This window comes from Mizuhopecten yessoensis, unplaced genomic scaffold (genome assembly GCF_002113885.1).
Source record: "Mizuhopecten yessoensis strain PY_sf001 unplaced genomic scaffold, ASM211388v2 scaffold2329, whole genome shotgun sequence".
Lineage (NCBI taxonomy): Eukaryota > Metazoa > Mollusca > Bivalvia > Pectinida > Pectinidae > Mizuhopecten > Mizuhopecten yessoensis.
In genome coordinates this window covers 3,863,058-3,888,139 of record NW_018404492.1, presented here as the reverse complement: position 1 = coordinate 3,888,139, position 25,082 = coordinate 3,863,058, and the positions used below count along the sequence as shown (strand labels likewise).

General features: G+C 37.3%; 2 protein-coding genes across 5 annotated transcripts; one reads left to right on the top strand and one right to left on the bottom strand.

Annotated features, from left to right (window-relative positions):
• The first annotated feature begins 7,433 nt into the window (after positions 1-7,433).
• On the top strand, positions 7,434-11,538 carry LOC110445635. 4 transcript variants are annotated; one of them, XM_021490341.1, is made up of 3 exons: positions 7,434-7,675; positions 8,956-9,021; positions 9,509-11,538. In XM_021490341.1, the coding sequence occupies exon 3, from the start codon at positions 10,089-10,091 to the stop codon at positions 11,463-11,465; it is 1,377 nt and encodes a 458-aa protein (XP_021346016.1). In that variant the 5' UTR covers positions 7,434-7,675; positions 8,956-9,021; positions 9,509-10,088; the 3' UTR covers positions 11,466-11,538. The 4 variants fall into 2 exon arrangements, with proteins under 4 accessions (XP_021346016.1, XP_021346018.1, XP_021346017.1 ...); XM_021490342.1 differs by lacking the exon at positions 8,956-9,021.
• A 3,212-nt stretch (positions 11,539-14,750) lies between these two features.
• Positions 14,751-24,216, bottom strand: LOC110445634 (tubulin-specific chaperone A-like). The gene is made up of 4 exons (XM_021490340.1): positions 24,073-24,216; positions 18,255-18,360; positions 16,235-16,321; positions 14,751-15,760 (listed from the first exon to the last, which is right to left on the bottom strand). The coding sequence occupies exons 1-4, from the start codon at positions 24,123-24,125 to the stop codon at positions 15,674-15,676; spliced, it is 333 nt and encodes a 110-aa protein (XP_021346015.1). The 5' UTR covers positions 24,126-24,216; the 3' UTR covers positions 14,751-15,673.
• Positions 24,217-25,082: the final 866 nt, after the last annotated feature.

Sequence of the window (25,082 nt, the reverse complement as noted above, 5' to 3'; positions counted from 1 at the left end):
CTACAGTACAAGAGGACGATAGGACAATGCCTACAGTACAAGGGAAAAATAGGACAACGCCTACAGTATAAGGGCCGATACAACAACACCATCAGTACAGGAACCGAAACAACAACAGCATCAGTACAGGGGCCAATACAACAACCGACAATACCGGGGCTAATACAACAACCGACACTACAGGGGCCAATACAACAACCGACACTACAGGGGCGAATACAGCAACCGACAGTACAGGGGCCGATACAACAACGCTGAAAGTATAAGGGCCGATACAACAACGCCTTCAGTACAGGAACCGATACAACAACAGCATCAGTTCAGGGGCCAATACAACAACCGACAGTACAAGGACCAATAAAACAACGCAAACATTACAGTGGCCGATAGGACAACGCAAACAGTACAGGGTTCGATACAACAACGCCGATAGTATAGAGGCCAATACAACAACCGACAGTACAGAGGCCGATACAGCAACGCGGACAGTACAGAGGCCGATACAACAACGCCTACAGTACAGCGGCCGATACAACAACGCCTATAGTACAAGGGCTGATACAACACCGCCTATAGTACAGGGGCTGATACAACAACGCCTACAGTGCAGGGGCAAATACGACAACGCTGATATTATAGGGGCCGAAACAATAACGCCTATAGTATTGGGGCTGATGAAATAACGCCTTCAGTACAGGCCCGATACAACACCACCTACAGTACAAGGGCCGATACCGCAACGACTACATAACGCCTTCAGTACAGGGGTCGATAGGACAACGCCTAAAATACAGGGGCCGATAGGACAACGCAAACAGTACAGGGCCGATGCAACACTGCCAATAGTACAGGGGCAGATAAAAAAAAAACACTATAGTACAAGGGCCGATACAGCAACGACTACAGAACAGGGGCCGATAGGACAACGCCAACAGTACAGGCACCGATAGGCCAACACAAACAGTAAAGTGGCCGATACAACAACGCCGATAGTAAAGGGGCCGATACAACAACGCGGACAGATACAGCAACGCGGACAGTACAGGGGCCGATACAACAACGCCGATAGTATAGACATCGATACAACAACGCCAACAGTACAGATGCCGATATAACAACGACAATAGTACAGGGACCGAAAAAACAACACCAACAGAACAGCGACCGATACAACAACACCAACAGTACAAGGACCGATACAACAACACCAAAAGTACATGGACCGATACAACAACGCCAACAGTTTAAGGGCCTATAGGTCAACACAAACAGTACATGGACCGATAGGACAACGCCGATAATACAAGAGCCGAAAAAACAACGCCAACAGTACAAGAGCCGATACAAATACGTCATCAGTACGGGAGCCGATACGGTGACGCCAACAGTACAGGGGCCAAGACAACAACCGACAGTACAGGGGCCAATACAACAACCGACAGTACAGGGGCCGATACAACAACGCTGAAAGTATAAGGGCCGATACAACAACCGACACTACAGGGGCCAATACAACAACCGACACTACAGGGGCTGATACAACAACGCTGAAAGTATAAGGGCCGATACAACAACCGACAGTACAGGGGCCAATACACTGGCCGACAGTACAGGGGCCAATACAACAACCGACAGTACAGGGGCCGATACAACAACGCTGAAAGTATAAGGGCCGATACAACAACGCCTTCAGTACAGGAACCGATACAACAACAGCATCAGTTCAGGGGCGAATACAACAACCGACAGTACAAGGACCAATAAAACAACGCAAACATTACAGTGGCCGATATGACAACGCAAACAGTACAGGGTTCGATACAATTACGCCGGCAGTAAAGGGCCTGAAAAACAATGCCAACAGTACAGGGACAGATACAACAACTCCGATAGTAAAGGTTCGATACAACAACGCCGATAGTATAGAGGCCGATACAACAACTCCTAAAGTACAGGGGCCGATACAACAACTCCATCATTACACGGGCCTATACAACAACCGACAGTACAGTGGCCGATACAACAACGCCAACAGTACAGGGTCGATACAACAACGCCGATAGTATAGACATCGATACAACAACTCCTAAAGTACAGGGGCCAATACAACAACCGACAGTACAGGGGCCAATACAACGGCCGACAGTACAGGGGCCAATACAACAACGACAGTACAGGGGCCGATACAACAACGCTGAAAGTATAAGGGCCGATACAACAACGCCTTCAGTACAGGAACCGATACAACAACAGCATCAGTTCAGGGGCCTATACGACAACCGACAGTACAAGGACCAATAAAACAACGCAAACATTACAGGGGCCGATATGACAACGCAAACAGTACAGGGTTCGATACAATTACGCCGGCAGTAAAAGGCCTGAAAAACCAACGCAAACAGTACAGGGACAGATACAACAACTCCGATAGTAAAGGTTCGATACAACAACGCCGATAGTATAGAGACCGATACAACAACTCCTAAAGTACAGGGGCCGATACAACAACTCCATCATTACACGGGCCGATACAATAACCGACAGTACAGTGGCCGATACAACAACGCCAACAATACAGGGTCGATACAACAACGCCGATAGTATAGAGGCCGATACAACAACTCCTAAAGTACAGGGGCCAATACAACAACCGACAGTACAGTGGCCGATATAACAAACGACAGTACAGGGACCGAGACAACAACGCCGATGGTAAAGGGGCCGATACAACAACGCCAACAGTACAGGGGGCGATACAAAACGCCAACAGTTCAGATGCCGATATGAAAACGCCGACAGTACAGGGTCGATACAACAACGCCGATAGTATAGAAGCCGATACAACAACCGACAGTACCGTGGCCGATACAACAACGCCAACAGTACAGGGTCGATACAACAACGCCGATAGTATAGAAGCCGATACAACAACTCCTAAAGTACAGGGGCCAATACAACAACCGACAGTACAGGGGCCGATACAACAAACGACAGGACAGGGGCCAATACAACAACCGACAGTACAGGGGCCGAGACAACAACGCCGATAGTAAATGGGCGATACAACAACGCCAACAGTACAGGGGGCGATACAACAACGCCAACAGTTCAGATGCCGATATGACAACGCCGACAGTGCAGGGTCGATACAACAACGCCGATAGTATAGAGGCCGATACAACAACTCCTAAAGTACAGGGGCCGATACAACAACCGACAGTACAGGGGCCGATACATCAACGCTGAAAGTATAGGGGCCGATACATCAAAGCCTACAGAACAGGGGCCGATACAACAACGACAACAGTACGGGAGCCGATACAGTAAAGCCGATAGTACAGGAACCGATGGGACAACGCCGATAGTACAAGGGCGGATACAATAACGCCAACAGCAAAAGAGCCGATACAACAACGCCAACAGTACGGGGGCCGATACAGTAACGCCGATAGTACATGAACTGATGGGACAACGCCGATAGTACAAGGGCCGACACAACAACGCCAACAGCACAAGAGCCGATACAACAACGCCAACAGTACGAGAGCCGATACAACAACGCATGCAGCACAAGAGCCGATACAACAACGTCAACAGTACGAGAGCCGATACAACAATGACATCAGTACGAGAGCCGAAACAGTAACGCCCACAGTATGACGTCATTTTAAACTTGTTGAAATAATTCGAAGTTTGAAATGTGGTCTGACACAATTGGATATAATCAGCAAGAACCGTATTGTCTGAAGAACCGTGGACAATCTAATATCGATAGATTATAAGATATACTGGTACCCTTATATGTGTCATAACTGATTTGTAGCCTTGAGCTTCAGTCCATTGGACGTTTGAACATGAGGGAAATTAGAAACATACAATGAACTGGAATTGAGTTACACGTGTATATTCCGAAGATCAATATGTGTATATGGTTTTGTTGCAACTGAGAGTTTCTCTTAAACAAGATCATGGCTAATTCATTTTTTACAAAAAAAGGAACGTCAAAATATATTGATGATTACAAAAACATTTAATGTAACTTTTTCTTTTGAGGTGATATAAAGTTACAAGACATTGATGTGAAAGTGCATTATTTAAAACATTTTTAACGCTTTTCAGCATAACTGTTTTGAAAGTACAAATGTACACACCAATAATGTGATATAACAGTACACATGTACATCAAACCCAATACATATTTATGTTGTATGGGTGTGAACCTGGATCCATAAATTGGCCGTAATTGTCATTATAAAAACATTACATGTGTATGGTATTTACAGAACTCCTTGCGTACTTTCACTGAAGGAAAAACAATACAAATGTATAATCGAAATGCCCGGTGATGTGTAAGGCGGAATATCATATAAAAACAAAAACAAAATCTGAAAGCAAAATGTGGAATACATCAAGTACATGTGTCCCTCTGTGAAGATCGCATTTAGCAACAACTAACTATGCCCGGAATACATCAATCGTGATCAAAATTGAGAAAGTTCATGCAACGCTAAATAGTAGTGTTTGTTCAACGCAATGCGCTACCCCGCGTGTCCGGGTTTTTATACACGGGTTCGGGTCATCTTCGGCTTTAGTTTAAGTATCTCCACGATGCAAATACCATCACTGTCTCTGGAAGCTCTTGTCTTGGATTAAGTTGAACATATTCCATTTAATCAATTTCAAGATGTTTGTATCAATTTATCATAAGACTTTTAATAGCTCGTTATATATTTACTTTTTTAAATTCAGTAGCATGCACGATGTAGACTAAGGATGGTATATGTCTATGTATCCAAACATTATTTTTTTTGCTAAATAAACAATACAGCGTGACATGAAGCAGTGACATTTTATATGACTGTAAATTGTAGAGCATGAATTCAACCTCTCCCTACCAAATACACAAACAAATTATAAACACAGGTCGAATCGGCGTTCATTATTTCCCCTGACATTTTCTTACTCTCGTTATATAGTCCACCATAATACATACACTTAAAATGTTCTTTAAAATGTGTTCGGAGGAATGATCTGGAATTTCTGGATGGAGAAATAATTTGGTACAGGTAGAATAGGGTCACAATAGTGTATTAATATGTACCGTTTATAGAGCAGAAAATTCACGTCACCCTTTTTTGGGAGAATTTTAAGTATTCGATTGAAAAAGCTTTAGAAATTACTTCGAATGTTATTAGTGTTGGTGATATAAATGTAGATATGCTAACGTTGTCACGTAATCATATTTTACATCAAGTCATGTTAGAAATGGACTTAGCTATGTACCATAGAACTTCCAGATCATTCCTCCGAACACATTTGAAAGAAAAGGTCACGGGATTGGCTTACTAAATTTAATCAACAGAAAACTGATGTGTTATTAATATCTAATTCGCGAAATATACTTCCTTTACAGATTTGTTCTGGAAATGAGACTCTGAATTGTGTTGAAAGTCATAAACATTTACGCGTAAAATTTAGTGCAGATGCAAAATGGTCTTTGACATATTTCCGAAATTAAAAAAAACATGCATGAAAGTTTTTTGCTAAGTAGGAATACTTTGTTAAGAATATATGAAGTATTTGTGTTGCCTGTGTTGGAATATGCCTGTGAAGTATGGGATGGTTGCTGGGAATTATTACTGGCCTATACTCTTTTTTCTAGGAAACAATCATTGTATCGAAAAATCCAAATTTGAACCTCTATCTGAAAGAAGAAAACTTAAAAACTTTCCCTAATGTACAAACTCCACAATAAACTAACACTTTCTTATTCAATTAACCTTCTTCCTCCTAAAGTATGCGAACGCAATAGCTACAACTTGAGAAACACCGAAAACTACACTGTTCCCAATGTCCGACAGTCTAGTTCAATCCAATTCTTCATCCCTTCTTCTGTAAGACTATGGAACGATTTACCAAATCCTGTCGGAGAACAGATATCCGTTAACATTTTTAAATAATCGATTCAGCGTAACCAAGGTTACGTGTGTGCCTCAGTTTTTCTTTTTGGAAATCGTAAACTAAATATTTTACATACAAGATTGCGTGATTCGTGTAGTAGTTTGTATTATGATTGATATAGAGTTAATATTATAGGTGATCCAATGTGTGAATGTGGAAATGCGTATGAAAATGCAGTCCATTATTTGTTTTGATTGTATGCTGTATACCAGACAAAGGCAAATTTTGATTCATGACATCTCTCGTTATTGTAATATTTATCTTAATGTTATTCTGCACGGTTCTCCAATCTTGTCGGATGAAGACAATGAAAATATCTCCATATAGTCCAAACCTATATTAAAAATAGTAACAGATTTTAAGGTCAGTAATGTTATCGTATCATCTCTCTTTCTTATTCTTCTGAATTTCTTTTTCTTCCTTTTTTCCCTTCCTTTCTTCTTTGTTCATATATATTTATTTCAAAAACATATTTGTTTTTGTTGTCATCTAATTAATATAATGCCAACCTTTTTTGCTGAGTGAAAAATTATCACTAGTATTATGTAACTAACAGAATTATGTTATAATTCTTTGGCATTGAATAAATGCTCATATTCGACAACAAATTGGAATTTTAGTTGTTTTTCTGGTATTTGCAAAAAACATAGCAGAGTTTCCATGTGTGCTACTACAACCTTGTTATCCTGACATTCTAAACATGATGATATAATTGTATTTATGTGAAACATAAAGTAATTTATATCATCTGTTTGAATATTCCTAATTTTTATAATATTGTAATGACCGGATCATACATGTTAATTCCGGATCGTATATCGCCTGTGTTCCGTACTTTAGTATGTCCGTATGTAGGTCATTTGACCTGTTTGTTTTGGTTCGAGCGACAGCTGATTTTGGAGCGGGATATTTTTTTCAGAATTCCCACCACCTTCCCCTTTCACTTTTTGGCCACCTATGTTTAGTTTGAAATGTACATGTTTTTTATGATGTCGAATTATTAATGTACATGTTTTTATGATGGCGAATTATTATGTAACAGAATTATGTTATAATTCCTGATCATATCCTTAGCCCAACCTTTTTTGCTGAGTGAAAAATGATCACTATTATTATGTAACTAACAAAATTATGTTATAATTCTTTGGCATTGAGTAAATGCTCATATTCGACAACAAATTGGAATTTTAGTTGTTTTTCTGGTATTTGCAAAAAAAAACATAGAAGAGTTTCCATGTGTGCTACTACAACCTTGTTTTCCTGACATTCTAAACATGATGATATAAAATGAAATGTGTTGGAGAGGGCGTTTCTAAGTTGAGATAACTTGTGCCTAATCCTTTTTGTTGAATGACACATAAAATATGTTTAAATCAAATATACGTCTCTGATCAGATACATTATAACAGAGGATACGTTCTTTATGATCTATAGTTGTCGTTCTTGATCGTATCACGTGATGATTTATTTTGACGTCATAATTGATTCTGCAATATTCGTCCTGGATACCATTCAGTGAGACACAGAGAACGTTTGTTGATGATTATTTTTACAGACAGAAAATGCCAACTTCTCCGAAGCCGTCCAAGATCTTCTTTTCTAAAGTATCGCCACTTCCAGCACATCAGACTGATGTCGAGGATTCCATCACGCAACAAAGGTGTCCTGTGGAACTATTCCTGGCAAAGCGGGGATTTCAGCAATCCAAACTGAAGTTAGTCGTGTTGCGTTAGACAGGTTTTCGTTTTAAATGGTGCCCATGTCTCTTATTACCAGATAAAAGACATCTAGCTATCTCTACTATGATAGCTGGATGTGGCCGTTCTTTCTTTCCGCCATTTCGTTCTTCCGACGCCTAAGAACGAAAAACGCCGTTCTGTTTTGATAAATGTATGGCACCTTGTTGCTTACATGTAGTGGCTTTTGTTGGCGCCAAACTAAAAACTCTCGGTTTAGCTTAATTAAACGGCACTTTTCTGCCACGGCAAAAAAACAAACAAAAAACACCAAAAAATGACCAAGCGCCATATGTAACGCGAATAGCGACCAAGAATGACGCTTTTCGTGCTGCGCCTAGAAAACGAAGGGTACTTGCGGCGAAAAAACCCACCGTTTAATTAATAATATAAATTACATAAGCTACATTGTACCTTGTGAATTACATATAAGATACATATTTAACAATATTAACAAAGATACTAGTGCGTGTTTATATAATGTAAACGTATCTGATAAAGTAAATGTATAGGGTCGTCTTTTTAGGTGTTAAGATATTTATGTATTATTAAAGTTCAAAATATATATAAGATAGCGTATATATACTTGTAGAGACATTTTTTTGGTGGTCAATATGTTAAGAGAGCTTGGAATTTTATAACACATGGAGCTTATATTTCTTAGGGAGGTTAAAAGAAGAAGGAATGTTGATACATATACTTACAAAAAGTGTTTGTGCTTGAATAAAGATAAAAATTAAAACAGGCATATTTTCTGATTCCACTATGATGAGCTTGAGCCAAACACTTCCGTATGTCGTTATATGTGCTGTAATTAATTGACAATCCTTATGAGTTTAAGAGGGATACTGTAATAAAGGGAGGAAAGACATAAAGGTAAGCTTTAGCTAGGGCTGTTTTGTGACCTCGTTTATGTCACAGAATCATCTAGACCATTGACATAACTGGGAAAGGTCATGGACTCATAAAATGATATAAATTTGTATGGGTTTTTTTGCTACTGATTATTTCTGTCATTCTATAAGTTATAGTACTGAACATGAATGATAATCAATCGTATGTTTAAATCCCTAGGTACTTACAAAAAGTGTTTGTGCTTGAATAAAGTGTGAAAAGTCTGTAACTTTTTGAAATCTAACTTGTCGGAAGCCCGATAAACTAGAATTATGAAAAATATTTTCGTCAATATTGCACAAAAGAAGCATTTGTTTATTTTGATATAGTGTTTAATTCATTTAAATAAATATGTTTAACACAGCTTTTTGACCTCAGTGGTAGAGACTTATGACGCAGATCTAGAGTTCGGATGGCAGAGCAGCCAACGGTAAGTGTACACGACAAACTCCAATTTGTGTACACAACTGTTATTAACTAAAATTCTATATATTTACTCCTATTAAAACATCAATTAACTCACTCAAATACAGTATTGTCCCTCTCGATCCAACTGCACGGGAATATTCCTAGTTCATACAGGAATTTTAAGTTTGGTGCGCACATGAGTTAGTTTCTAGGACTATTCTCTTTCATTCAAACGAAATGTACTTACATAGAAAGAACAAGTGCCCGATTACTTATACTGTTTGGCTGAAGTACGATACATTTCACAGCCTTATAAAACTACATATGTATACAACATGGTGCGTGTACAATTTAATTGTACATGAATATACATTTAATTGTACATGAATATACAGTACTAATGAAATGAATATTTTTTGTCAAATATATCGTTGTTGTATTATTCAGTGTGTTCTGAAAATTATTAATACCGTCATAGTGTCTAACGTACATAACTAAATTCATTACAGCCAGTCACTGACCCTAAAAAACGAAACAAACAACAACGGTAGTCCGAAAGATGTTGAGTCGGATAAAGATCTCGACAGCGCAAGTACGTCCAACTCTGGTTCAGGTATCAGTATGGTTGGTAAGAAGGGCAAGATCAAAGCATTCCGGAAGGCTCTACGCAGGCTCGTGAACAAGTCCAATATAGTCCAGCCAAAACACTACTTGTAATGACAAAATACAATGGGTTCAAAGAACGCGTTTATTTAGAAAAAAATGTGTAAAACATGTATTTGAAAGGCGACATAGAAGTGTGTTCTTGCATGCATTTACTTATTCGTTGAGTTGTAGAAGAAGCTGAATAAACAATAAGTCAGATATTTATATTTCTTTCTTTCCTCCTTTTACTTTTGTTATCATCTTTTCGATAATTAAACATGTCAAATCGAAGTAACAAATTTACTTAATTATGACGTCAATTTTCAGTATATTACGTCTAACGTGCAAGTTTACTAATATATGACGTCAACATTACGTTTCTGACGTCATTGTGAAGACTATAAAATAGAACGTTTAACGTCACCGAAAAGGACTATCAACAATATGTCTCCGAAGACTACGCTTCTAGTCATGTGTGTACTACTATATTTACTGGATGTTGCTGTGAGTTTATGTGGTAATGAATGCCAGCGACAGTTGCGTGTAAATCATATCCAAAATTCCAATGGTATAAATTCTTCAAATATTTCAAAAAGGAAATGGGAGTCTACTAAGTCTCTTTTCCGTGTGAAGCGTAGTGTCCGCAGGTATGGCAAAGGGAGCTGGCTTAATGCGGTTATTAGGAACACCCCTGAAATGGATAAGTTATTTCCAAACCGTATGAAAGATAACCTTTTAGTTGTTGGTCTTTACCTAGCAGCTCATAAATACTTCGAAGTTGATAGAAGATACACGTTTTCGACGACTAAATATGAAGATCGTAAATTTTTCAAGCATTTTCCAATTCCACGCCTAAAGAAGCTCCACCCTACCGTGGAGAGAGAATGTAACAAAGGTGCATTTGAATGCATCACGCATATCTACAAAACCGCTTTGGTGTCCGGATCACTAGCCAGCAAAAAAATCTTAACCGAACACAAGAACTTGAAGAAGGGTTCGATTCCACTTGAGTATCCATTTGACTCAGCATTAGAGCAGTTCCAGTATAGGACTACAGCCAGCTACTTCATGTGTTGGTATACGGAGCTCGGCGACGACCTTCTAGCATTCGAAGATGAAAAAGGCTGTTATTTTAATCTCGTCGGGATTGTCCAGGAAGCGGTTGACGGCAAAGGAATATATGACATCAGGTCAGAAATTTTGAAATATGAGGCTTCACTGAAAGAGAAACGCGTATCTCCTCATACTTGTCCTTATTTATGGTTCTGCCCGGACCCATGCTATGGGAGGAGTACCTTAGGAAATGTTCGTCCTGGCAAATACTTAGACGATCCACTCAACCCGTGCTCGCGGCTGAAAGACCGTGCCTGTTTCTGGGAGACCGGCAATAACAAAAACTTCGAGTACCTCATAAAAAATAGAATTAACTATACATGTAATTGTGAAAATGAACGGAAGGGTTTCATATGGTCACCAAAATATAGTATCTGTATTGACCAAGACGAGTGTTATAATGACGTAGCGAACTGTTCAAGTGACAAAATCTGCCGAAATACTATGGGGTCTTACAGCTGTAAGTGCCGTCGAGGATTCAAACTGAACAACTCTACAGACAGGTGTGATAGACACGCCTTGTTTCGTCCCAAGTCTCACGTGGGCATGAAAGGGCGTCGTAATATACAACAGGAGGAAGATCAGACAGGAATCTGGGCAACTATTGACCGTCTGTTTGGCCTGAATTCATCCTCAAAAACACATTATAGTGTATTATTGCATACTTTGGTTACATTTCTGTGTATTGTGTTGCAGTATATTACATAATTTGAAAAGTCTCTCGTGAACTATTTGTACCCGTGTACTGCAGATTCATAGGCAGATCTAGATGGGGTGGGGGGGGGGGGGCACACCATTATTTATGGGAAAATGGACTTGCTGCCTGTGTATGTCTTCTGTATTGTCAGTATTCGTGTAACTGACGTTTTATCATCCATGCTGCTGGTTAAGATACCATTGAAAAAGCATCCTCTTATTTGTGTTATTAAATCAGATGTTATATACGAAAATATTTACTCAATGAGGGCGACGTGTATTTTGGAATGTGGACAAGCTATAAACTAAACTAAAACTTTGCTTACTTACAATGTAATACTATGTTTAACAATACATAGAGGAACTCAATTAGGGAAGCGATATCAGGTAATACAACTAATAGTCAGTGCTTAACAGTGTTACAATAACAAGCACTATAGTGTCTTATCTTCCTTATATATATGGATCATTGGTGATTTTTTAGTCTATATAACGATATGAATGAGATTGTTTCTTGGTGAAATTCGGGTTGAAAAAACTCCTTTGAAATTTCCGCGCAACACTAGATTGGTGTGAAGCAAAGCGATGTTGACGTAAAAATAACCCAGCAGCTGGTCATACAAGACTTACGGTCGATGTTTGATATGATTACCCATATGTGTGTTTCGGAATTTGTCGTGTAAACATTGTTTTTCTCATCGCGAGTACGTGGGTAAAATAAGGAGGCCGTTACACTTTTGAGGCAGAAAGTGGGGGAGGCAGAAAGTGGGGGAGAAAAATAATTTATTACTCATGCGTGTTGCAGACAGAAAAATCTCAGATTTTGTAGTTTGAAGCCTCGTGCTTTACTTACAAAATTTTACCCTTGTATCGAGGTTCCTCTGCCTTCGTCACACAGGCATTATCTGTTCCTACGCCAAAACGGTAATGTACTGTGAAGCGTGGAGTATTTATAGAATAGTTTACCCCCCGGGGTGTGTAAGATAGAGGAATCTGAACTCGAGGGGGTGGGGCGGGGCATTCGTAACTTGTCAACTATGAGACTTGTCAAATACATTGTTACATGTAGACGTACAGTTTTGCTCGTCTGTGATTCATTACAAAGCGATATCGATATGTGTAAACTGCAAGCAAGCGTATGAAGCATTGCACACAAGTTGGAACTATAGTTTGTAATTATAAGCGTAGCATGTTTTTGCCCAAGTATGCATCAATATTGGAAACCATGGCATTTAACGTTTTAATAATTATTTAAATATTTTATTAAAGGGTGTTGGCTCATATTCAACTGTTGTGATAATGTCACAGATCTATATCTTCTGAAATTGGTTTACAAATCGTTAAAAATATGTCCAAAAAACTTTTTCATTGTAAAAAGGACCACAACGAGCTGAGCCGGTATGGCTTATCTGTTATTAAAAGGAGTTAAAAGACTCCTCTCAAATTTGTGACTCAGTCACTTTGAGAGTAGGTCAAGGTAAAGTGTATTTGTAAATTCGATATTAAACAAGTTTACTAAGTATAATACAGGCTAAATATCATAATTTATACATTTAGCTTGTTTTCACTGCGTGACCTTTAATACTGTTTAATGCCATTTCTTTTAGCTAACCCTCAAAGTTATGAACGGCAACACATTTGACCCCTGCGACATTGGGTCTATTGTCTTTGAAACATCAAACGACTTCTGACCATGGCAATATAGGTAAAAAAAACTTGATAGCTCATTATACCAACAGGTCAAGGACAACTAGTATTATTTTAGGCCATTTGCATCTATTCCGTCTTTGCGTATTGCAGAGTTATCTTCTCTTGGGAGCAGGTATTGATTGTTATGTCACTTGTTTGTGAGAGTAAGGTCATCAATTTTTGAGAAAACAACGTAATTTTCTCACACAAACAAATGATGTAACAATCAATACCTGCTCCCAAGAGAAGATAACTCTGCAATACGCGAAGACGGAATAGAAGTCTTTCGAATATTTTAACATATTGACCCCTCTGACCTTTCAAGTATTTAAAATCGACCTGATGGAAACTTGAGAAAATTACAATGTCCCAGCAAATCCCATATTGATGAAACCGTTCTCATGCTCAAACATGGATTCTGTGCTCAAACCAACATTCTTGTTTCTCGTTCAAAGCATGCGACAATCAAAAAGTAGTGTCAGCATTTAAAACGTATCTCCAAAATTCTTGGAAATCACCGACAAAATGTGATTTATTATTATCACTGCAACAGGAATTTAGGCTTGAGCACAGAATCCAAGAATGAGTATGAGAACGATTTCAAGAATACCTACGGCCCAGAGTTCAAGACGGACACTTTGAATTTCAAATCAGCCCAAAAACAGACAGCTGGTGATGACATATCATGTAAAACAATTACTTAACATTCACCTTTATTACACCTGGCCAGTAGGATATTTGTCCCATTTCCTCTATTGAACCCCATCGTTGTTTACCCGGTTTACAAAGGAGAGCTTTCATCCAGAGATGTTTCATGTCATGCCAAATTAGGTGAAAATCACTTAACTGGTGTTTGAAGAATAGTATTTCAAACATACCGTAACTCATCAGTACTGTTATGCCTTTTCAGCTGAAACACCTGTCCCCTCCCTTCCAAGGAGACCCCTGAGGCAACACCGTCTCTAGTTATAATTATAATATTAAAACTTAACCGTCTTTCATCCTGGTATGTTACATGTACACACCACTTTGAAAAATGCAGGATAATTACAAAGCTGCCTGTATACATAAGCAAGCTTATTCAACAGGCTAAGCACATTGAATCTCGCGGATAAAATCTGTTTAATTAAGGTTAAAAGTAACACTGCACCAGTTATACAGTGCAACCATGAAGAAGAGTTCCATCCAGAGATGATTTTTCACTGGGAGTAATCCCCCTTGCATATAAACAAGATGTCCCTTGTCAAAGTATCCATCTCTCGGTCAATATTCAATCATGAATGTTCCCTTTCTTGTAGACCTTTTGGCCTAAAGGTTAGTCTCTCATTTTGATGCTGTGCATTAATTAATTGTGGTTTCTGTGTAACGTCATTGATAAGGTCTATCTGGGCGGTGTAAAGGTCCGAAGTTAAGACCCCTGTAAGACTAAGGATCATAATTCTGCCAGATGTATCGCAACAAGTCATCTATATGGCATTTTTTTATAGAAACAGACTATATTAAAAATCTTATCAACACAAGGGTAATAACTTGATAGTACCATTTACCTAAAGAGTGAACTTTTTGGCCTACACAACATTAAGTTCCAATAAATGAGTAAGACATACACAGGTTAAAGAAATTTCATTGCATTAAGAAGTCTTTACAATGTTTGATGCATAGATTTGAACTATACATTGTAAATGTCATATATAGAAAGAAAGCATATATACGTTTACTTACACTAGTAGTACTGTGAAGCTATAACTTTATAAAAAAGTTTCTGACAAGTCTCATATTTAATTTATCTGATTATATACAATCATTGTGACACCAATGTCTGTTACATTCATACAACCAAGGGGTGTTTAGACCAATTACATGCTCTACAGTATTGAAGTATCTCAACCTATTAGTAATTAAATACATATACCATTTAACTGGACTTTTCACTTCAAAAATGTAAACTAACATACAGGAAGGTACAATGTATATGATGGACTGTCTGGCAATATTTCTTTCCCAAAAGAAATATTTTATGACAAAGTGAAACAATACAAGATTCACAATCACATATATTGAGCCCTAAACAAATGTTGGTTCATAGGATACGACCAATTGTAGCAGATATTGGTACATGTACTTATCTTTTTACTATGAAATTTGAATTTGATGTTAATCAATGACCCATGACTAGGCCAATATAACAACTGTCCTCTGACCAATGACCCCCCCCAAATAGAAACACACCACTTAATTGCACTGCAATGCTGTATACAAATGGTACAACTTCAAACATTGCTTGTTTCACAACCTCACAACACAATGACTTTCATTCTCGACTTATTTTCCAGGCTATACCAGGCATCATTTTCCCGACTCATTCATGATCAGCTTTACTATCTTATATGGTAATGTGCATCTTACTGAATATAATCATTCCTGTAACTCTCGAAGTACAGTAACACATGTGAAAACTAGACTAGTATTAAGAGCTTCCTAACAGAATACAAAACACATTGACATCACACTGACTCATCATTACAGGGACTTCAGGTTGACAGCGCTGTTACTGCTTCTTTGCACATTGTCACAGCTGTTTGGAATTCCTCTGTCTCCTTCAGTTCGTCAGCTTGTTCCTGAAGAAAACAATCCAAATAGTAAATACGATCGGTATTAACGCCATTTTGGTCTCTGTGGAGTATAACATCGAGATAGGTGGAAGGGAAATAACTCTTACTTTTTCTATTTACTTAAGAAATAGTGAACGAAACAAGAGACTCTAGCAATGAGGGAGGTCACAATACACCTGGAGTGTATCACCATATATTGCAATACAGATGGAAAATATTGTGATGACTTAAAAATGTATAAGGATAACAATTAAATAGTAATTGTTTTTGGTGTTTAAGTGTGAACAACTTAACAGTGACTAACTGTTAACACCTACTACAAACTAAATTGATGAAGGTAACACAGTACACTTACGGTATAGTACTAAAGTTATTGAAGTAAAAAATGAAAAGTCACATGTATAACCAATGCACTAGCTGTGTACATATTGAATAATGTAACAGTAGTTGAAGATGTTTTTTCCTTTTTAAAATATTTACCATATACTTCTGGAGATCCTCTAGTCCTTTAGTAAGCCTTCTCTTTGTATCAGGGATCATGTCCTTGGATTCATCGAGAACTTCTCCCTGCAAGTAAAGACATTTTGAAAAATTGGACAATTTAAATGCGAGATAATGCAATACTGTACAGGCTATGAAAACAAATGTTGATCAGACACACACACAACTGTAACACAATATTTGTTGGTCAGTTGTTGATGTAGGGATGGCAGTGACTATAATCATGTCTTAGATCACAACTACAATTTGTAAATGATTTGGCAAGCCTACGATAGTGAATGCTGAATTTGAACATTTCGATTAACAGAGTAATTTTAACAAGAGCCCCATGGGCCTTAACGGTCACATGATATGTTTATACAGAGAGGTGATTTGGTTTTTAACATGAACAGAAATATTGTTCAAAGTGACAAAAAACAATAAAATCACCTTATTCAATATCTAGCATACAGATTTAAGACTAAAATGTATTTGAAACTAGCACCTCCGATTCTAAACAAGGAAAATGAAGAAATTTCAGCACACTGACTCTTTTGGGCCCCACCCTACAGCCCTTGGGGTAGGGCTGGCTCAAAATTTTCAAAGTATCAAACTGTCAACTCAGGGTTATAATTCCAATCAAGTAATATTCAAAGATCAAGTAATATTCAAAGTATCATTTGCCATTATAAACCATAATAAATTTTGCCCTTTTTGGCCCCAACCATCAGCCTGGGGGGTCAGTCAGGGCTGATATGTGCATACCATCAAACTGCTATCCAATACTGATAATGCTAATCCAAATTGAATTACTTCCAATGGAAATTAAACAAATGTTGGTCCAAAATGTAATTTCCCTATATAAACTGTAGTAAAGTTTACCCCCTCCCCAGGGGTTAACTTGAGACCCCAGGGTCATAAAATTCACAATATTGGTAGGGCACCTTAAGACCCTTCCATCTATGAAGAGTGTTTGATTCTACCATATCTGGGTCTTGAGGAGAAGATTTTTGAAATTTCAGTCAATTTGACCCTTTTTGGCCCCACCCATCAGCCCCTGGGGGTCAGTCAGGGCTCATATGTGCATACTATCAAACTGCTACCTAATACTGATAATGCTTACCTAAATAGAATTACTTCCAATGGAAATTAAACAAATGTTGGTCCAAAATGTGATTTCCTTATATAAACTATAGTCAAGTTTACCCCCTCCCCAGGGTCAAGAAATTCACATTTTTGGTAAAGCACCTAAGACCCTTCCATCTATGAAGAGTATTTGATTCTACCATATCTGGGTCTTGAGAAGAAGATTTTTGAAATTTTAGTCAATTGGACCCTTTTTGGCCCCGCCACCTCAGGCTAATGTGGGCTGGGGACCAAACCGGCCACTATTTTTGTTGACCTTTGGCCATAGAAGGTTTCTGCAAAATTTCATTGAAATTGGTTCAGGGGTTTTGGAGAAGAAGTCGAAAATGTAAATTGTTTACGGACGGACGACGGACGGACGACGGCGGACAAAAGGCGATCGCAATAGGTCACTTGAGACTTTGTCTCAGGTGACTTAAAAAACCCAGTAGCATTATTCATGGTAAAGATATACATGGATATATACATGACACATTTAGCACCTCACAGGGTAAGAAGATCCTAACCAGCCCAATGTTACCATCATAAGCCATTTATTACGGTAAGGAATTGTGCCATTCCGTTGTTCGTCTTTCGCCCCGAAAAGACAAAAAAAACACTGAAATCTTGTTGTTTCATCTTTTCGCCCCCGAAAAAGACAAAAGTCTGAGGGCAAAAAGACGAACATAGAAATGGCACAAATCAGTGTACATATACATGTACATACATTGTTATTTTCATACTGCAAAACACATTGTCAAAAATAATTCTTTAATGTCCAACTTAGTCCAACTTAAAGACTGGTCAGTGTAGTACAGGTAGTCCTAAGTAAACATTTCAATACATAACCAATGTTGAAAAATAAAAAAAATAAACGGATTCAATATATATATACCTGTTTCTTTATATCATATGGATCCTTTCCATCTGCTTTCATCTTTTCTATGTGTTCCTCCTGCTTTACCACTTCCTTCTCATAAGAATATTTCTCCTTCGTTAATCTGTAAGAGCAAAAGAAACTTGAATGCTCTACAAACATGACAGGGGCAGCAGTGAATTTACTGACCTATTCCTGTATTCTAAGATCTAATAATTTTATCTGAAAGACCAACTCAAATCATGTCATTATAAAGGGCTATTGCGTCTCATGAGGTAATATATACATTGTACACACATTTTATTTATGTTTTTAATTTTGAGCACAGGGAATCTCCTCAATTGAAATTTCAAAAAGTTGGCAAGTATGAAAAAAGTTTTTTTTGTTTCATTAATACATGTATACCCTAACATCTTTCCACCTCCCCCATCCCTACCCGAACCCCCACCAAACATTTTCTTTTACAAAATAAGCACTTTTTATTAGTACCTAATAGTTCTCTTAGAGCTATCAGGCACGGCAACTAGCTAGAAACCAACAACGAAATGAGTCTTTATATAAGAAGCAGAGATTCATCTGTATCTTAAAATAAAGGGGTGAAATTATTTAAACTCTGTTTAGCTATGCCTAGATAGGCCAAGAAATAGTGTATGCTTAAAGGTTGTCACAATAAATCAAAACAAGCAAATTCGTGGAATTTATATCCCCCGCTTGCTGGACATAATGTCGATAAACATTATTTAGGTTAGGTTTAAACATGTGAGTATCGTGCTGTTGAGACATAATATATACATGTAGCTTGAAACTCAAAGAAAAAAATGCCTTATACAGAAGTTAAAGAGTTTTTATTGAACATGTAGGTATTACAGTGTAAATTAATCATTTAATCCATCAGAATTTACGAACCTCATTAATTATAAATATGCACAAATGACATTGGTTGGCAAACTTAGCATGAGTACGATGTACATACAGAATTTGGTTGAAATATCTGCACAATATCTACAGCAATTATCACATGAAAACCAAAGAGTGCCCAAGATGGTTGGAAAGACAGAGGAACACAAACATTGTTATCAAGTTTGAAGGAATTTGGCTAATATTTACTAGAGTTATTAAGCGGAAACTGCAGATAATGATGTTTTTCTTTAATCAAGGGGCCATAACTCCGCCAAATGGAGTCTGATTAAAGTGGTTGTCCAAATTGGCCGAGCCCTTAATGCGATGAACCTTGTTACTAAGACAATCGGATAATATTTGCAAGAGTAAATGAACAGAAATGGCAGATGAAGTTTTTCGTTATTCAAGGGGCCATAACTCCGCCAAATATAGTCCACTGAAAGGGGTCAATTCTGTTACCAAGTTTGAAGAAAATCGGTTAACATTTGGTTTCCGCAAGTCCCAAATCTGAGGAAAACAGTTTTTAAAAATAAATTCAGTCTTCTAAACAAAATGTATTCAAATTGTAGTTTATAAATATATACATACAGTATATGTAGGTGTTGTGCAGGTTGAAACCACTATCCATGTTTATCTGAGACATGTATGCCCTTTATTTTTAGGATCAGGCCATTTCTACTGTACTCTGCTACCTAAGGCATTTAATTATATAACCCTGTTACCAAGTTTTAAAAAGTTTTTCGTTACTCAAGGGGCCATAACTCCGCCAAACATAATCCACTGAAAATGGTCATTGAACTTGGCCGAGCCCTACTACCAAGTTTGAAGAAAATCGGTTAACATTTGATGTAGTTATTGCACGTAAACGAAGCAAGACAGATCGACAGACTGACGGACAAATCCAAATGAATATCCCCCGTTACGGTGAAAGTGGGGGATAAAAAAAAGGTAGGTCACATTAATACACTGGAATATTGTATTGAATACAAAAACAGAATACATGTCTTGCTGTGTCACAATATTTTTCAAAAGCTTACTTTCATGTTTATGTGTTTTCAGGTGACAAGATAACCATACAACAGGCTTTACAAGTTGTGAGATTTGGTTGAAATTTCAATTATACCTTAAAACTCAATGATGAAAGAAAATATATGATTTAATTGACAGTATCTTTTTCAACTCACTTTTTTGAATTATACAACATTTGTGGTACATTGTATAGGTACATACATTGCAAGATATTCCTTCTGTATAATTTCGATATTTCCTGAAACACTCTTAGTGTGCTGTGACAACCCTTGTAAGTCAGATAAAACACCCAGGCTACTTACAAGCAGCAGGACAAAAGTAATACCATGGCAAAAGGAGAATTTTATTATGAGTCATAAATTAATCTGATTTTGTTTCAATCAAGATGAAAATATGTTTTTGCTTAAAAGTAAAATGTCAGTTTGCAATCACATCTTTTACTCTGCAACGCCAACCAGTCAATCACGATGCCATCATTTTTCACTGCAATTTAATACCTTTAGTTTTGGAACTCGTCTATTTATCGCCCATGCTGTGAATTCTGTAATACCATTATGGTCCAAAATCAAGGAATTGAATTGAGAAAAAATGTATAAAAAAAGGAACTTCATGATTTTGGTAAGAAGTGGCACAGATTTAGCAATTAAATTGGTAAATGAATACAAGAGGCCCAGAGGGCCTGTATCGCTCACCTGAATGTGTTTAAAATAATTGGTATGAAGTCAAGATATAGCACTCCATGGTAGGTGCTGTAAGTACATATGAAATTTCAGAAAGTTCCATCCAGTACTTGAGATATAGCGAGAACAAACTTCCAAACAGAGCCCCACCCCTATGCCCCTAGGGGGGTCATACCCACCAATTATACAAAATTGAGACCCCTTGGTCCAAGGATGCTCCAGACTAAATATGGAAAAAATCCCTTAATCTCGATGGTCGAAGAAGGATTTAAAAGGATTTACCTCTATTTCTCCTATTGGCCCCCACCCTTCTGCCCCCTGGGAACCACACCCACTGCATATACAAAATTGAGTCTCCTTGGGCACAAGGATGCTCCAGACTAAATTAGGATAAAATCCTTTAATCCCTCTGGTAGAAGACGGATTTTCAAGGTTTTACTTCTATTTCCCCTATTGGGCCCCGCCCCTCTGCCCCCAGGGGGGGCACACCCACCGTTTATACAAAATTGAGACCCCTTTGCCTAAGGATACTCTAGACCAAATTTAGTCAAAATCTACTTGGCCGTTCAGGACTAGTAGCGTTTTAAAGGAAAAGTTGATGGACGGACGTTGCGGTATGGCATAAGCTCACCATGGTCCTTCGACGGACCAGGTACATGTAAGCTAATAACCTTTTCAAGGTGATTTTGCTATGCCATTCTTAAAAAGAAGTAACTCAGTAAAACAGAACAGTGTGAACATAGTTGTATTTACTTCAGTTGTTTAAGAATAAATTTGAGAGATTTGTTTTTGATATTTGCTGCCAGCACTGTTTACATTCACTACCAAACAAAGGGACATCAAGCAAAATGAGAAATATGCATAGAGGAATGCCAAAAAGTGCAAAGCATCAGAACTGGAACAGCATGAAACTAGCCTCCAATAGTTATACATTGTTTGTATATATAGAGGATATTTGATGGTATTGTCAGTAATAACAAATATATTTCACGAGTGTGGATAATATTTTGATATTTTATATGAGTGCGCAGCACGAGTAAAAAAATATCGAAATATTAGCCACACGAGTGAAATATATTTGTTATTACTGAAGACACCATTAAATTTTCTATTTATTACATTTTTAAAGCATAAAACACAAAAAATCTAATGCATTAAAAAGGACGGGAATCAGAAGCGTAATAATTAGCGCCATATCCTAATATAATGACGTCACACTTGACAACAAGGCTGCACGCCATTTTGAATAGGATACTCAACGCAATTCCGACGTTTTCTGCTGTTTTCTGGTATTATTGCTTTTAAAAATGTTATCAATTATATATTTATGTACATACTTAAGTGTGTGTACCAAACATTTACCATAACAACCACTTATTCTGCCGCCGCTTCATTTGAACCTGAACAAAAATCGGTGCCTTTGAAAGATACCGTTATGATTGGTCAATATCAAAAAGTGATATTTTCACACTGTGAAAATATCACTTTTGATATTGTCACAGTGTGAAAGATATAAGTTTTAACAAGTTGATAGAATCCGATATTTCACTGGCAAAAATGTAATAAATATATATATGTAATACATACTGCACAGGCCTTAGAGTCTCCACATCTGATCATGATATGTAAATATATATAGGATCTTACATGAGTTTCCATTTCATATGAGATTTATTGAAATGAAAATGAGTGTAAGATTCTTTTTATTACATAATCAAGATTTGTGGCATTTATTCGTGTGAAATGAAAATTTTTAATGCAACATTGAAATGTAAAAATTGCCGTCATTTTGACTCCAGTGCATAAGTCTGTGACGTCCTGTACTTGTCCTAGTGTGACGTCACAATTGAAACTTACAACCAACACACCCACAGGGCTGATAGGTCATATTACATGGGTTATGCGTACAAAATATGACATGGGTATAATCACAGTTTAACACAGTACATTATGTGACAAGTAAAAATATGAAGTAGTCTTCTCTACCCTACTATTTCTCAAAAACAAATAGCAGAGTTGATAAGATAAGTTATTTCATATTTTTTGTTATATATATCTTCATAGCATTGAGTGACCAGTTTCTAAGCCCTAATTAAGGTAAGTCAAATAAACAAATTAAAGGGCAATATTACATTATTTAATAAATAATGTTACCTGGTAAGTATTTAATTTTAAATGGAAAGTCAATTTTAAAACATTTCCTTTTCTCTACAATGAGACCTTTACCCACCCTGTTGTCATCATTGAACAATGCCATTTCATTACCAGTTTCTGTGTATGTCTTCTGTAAACACACATTGTATATATACATGTATGTATACTGTGATACCACGTACTACACTCCATAAATGTTTGGTTGTTTGTGCTTATAAGTCCTATTAAATGCTTTGGTCATTAAAGGACGAGCCAGGTTTTGGTGGTGGTGGAAAATCAGGAGTATTGGAGAAAAACCACCAATCTTGATCTGCAGCCAGTGCCTGGTGAATACCCCACGTAGGCCTTGAACCCAGTGTTTGAGGCTGAGGGCTACTAGTGATTGTAGACAGTCAGAACCTTAACCTTAATAATCGAAATTGTTGAAGTACCGAAACAACTTACAAAAAAAACCGAAACATCTTCTTTTTGAAGCAGCGAAACTACAGGGTACCGAAACGACTGTACCCCACCACTGTGAGCTCATGAATACGGAAATGTATCAGTAAAAAAATTCACAAAATTATTTCAATGTCTGTACTGTATCTGCTTTAATTTTGAATGACAACAAAATGTTTTGCATCTTTTTCTATAGGGTACTGTATACTTATATACAATAACCACGGATTATAATTCCGTGCAATAACTAGGAACTGAGACGACAAACATAGGATACATAATATATAATATGGGGCTTGTACAAGTCTAGAGCCATGATGATGATGGTCAATGCTATATTTACCGGTGACACAGCCTTCCACCATGCTGGCGAATGATGTCATCGGCCTTATGTCACACTTCATCATTTCACACAGTAAACTAGTATATCCGATCAATATATACTGAAAGGTTATATTATCATTATTTCACAGATGTAAAATACATGTAGCATCATGCTGTCATGTACTGAAGTAGCGTCCACGGTCCAAAGCTTGACAACAAATCGTTAGCCTAACGATGCATGTTTTAAATGTCGATCTTGCTTATAAACGTCATGTATTCTTGATATGAACCATACATTGAATATCCCTTACCTTTTTACTACTCCTGTTTTAATTTTCAACTGTTTCATATTTGGGTCAGCCATGATAAATGTAGTCCGATTTGTTGTGATACCAAATGCTTGTTGCTCCACAGAACCTCGCTTGAAAGCCCGGAAGTTCACATCACATGTAGCAGGAGAGTTCCTTGTATATTGTATGTGAGGCACAACAAGGGATAATCAAAATGAAGCAGTGCAAAAGAAAATATACTTAGTACCAACATTGAAATAAGAGAACTGTAATTTGTAATGAAAGAGAGAAAAAAAACTCACCCATCACCCATGAAATATGAAATCTGAAGATGTATTTGAAATTAAATAATGAATTAGAAGAGAGTTCTTGCTTAAATGTGTCATGAAGGAAATAACCCTCACACATCAAGCCGCCATTTTAACTTGTTTATTCTTACAAAACTGTATTTTCAGAGCTAAATGATTGAATTTTGCAAATATTGTAGCAACCTCATTTTTAAAAAGCTGGCTAGAAATCATATGTAAGAATAAATATCAGAAGATGTTTTTGAAATTAAATAATGAATTAGAAAAGAGTTCGTGTTTTAATGTGTCACGAAAGAAATAACCCTCACACATCAAAGCCGCCATTTTAACTTGTTTATTCTCTAAAAAATGTATTTTCAGAGCTAAATTATTAAAGTTTTCTAGTATTGTAACAACCTCATTTTAAAAAGCCGGTTAAAATATTTTTAAAATAATTAATTTCTGAAGACTTTTTTGAAATTGTCTGAAGAACAAAAACGGAGCCCTTGTTTTCACAGGGCCACGGTCTTGCATGTGCAACCCTTTCGATGTTTTTTAATTTCAAAACTTAATTTTTCAAGTTTACATTCAGTGGAGCGCTCCCAAACCGCATGCAAGTCTCAGCTAGCTATGAGTTTAATGTTACGTTGATTTTCGATGTTTTCTCATGGCATAATTATGTTTGAACAGGCCATATCCAATAGCGTAACTTGCGATATGACATCCGGTTACCGTGACCAATTC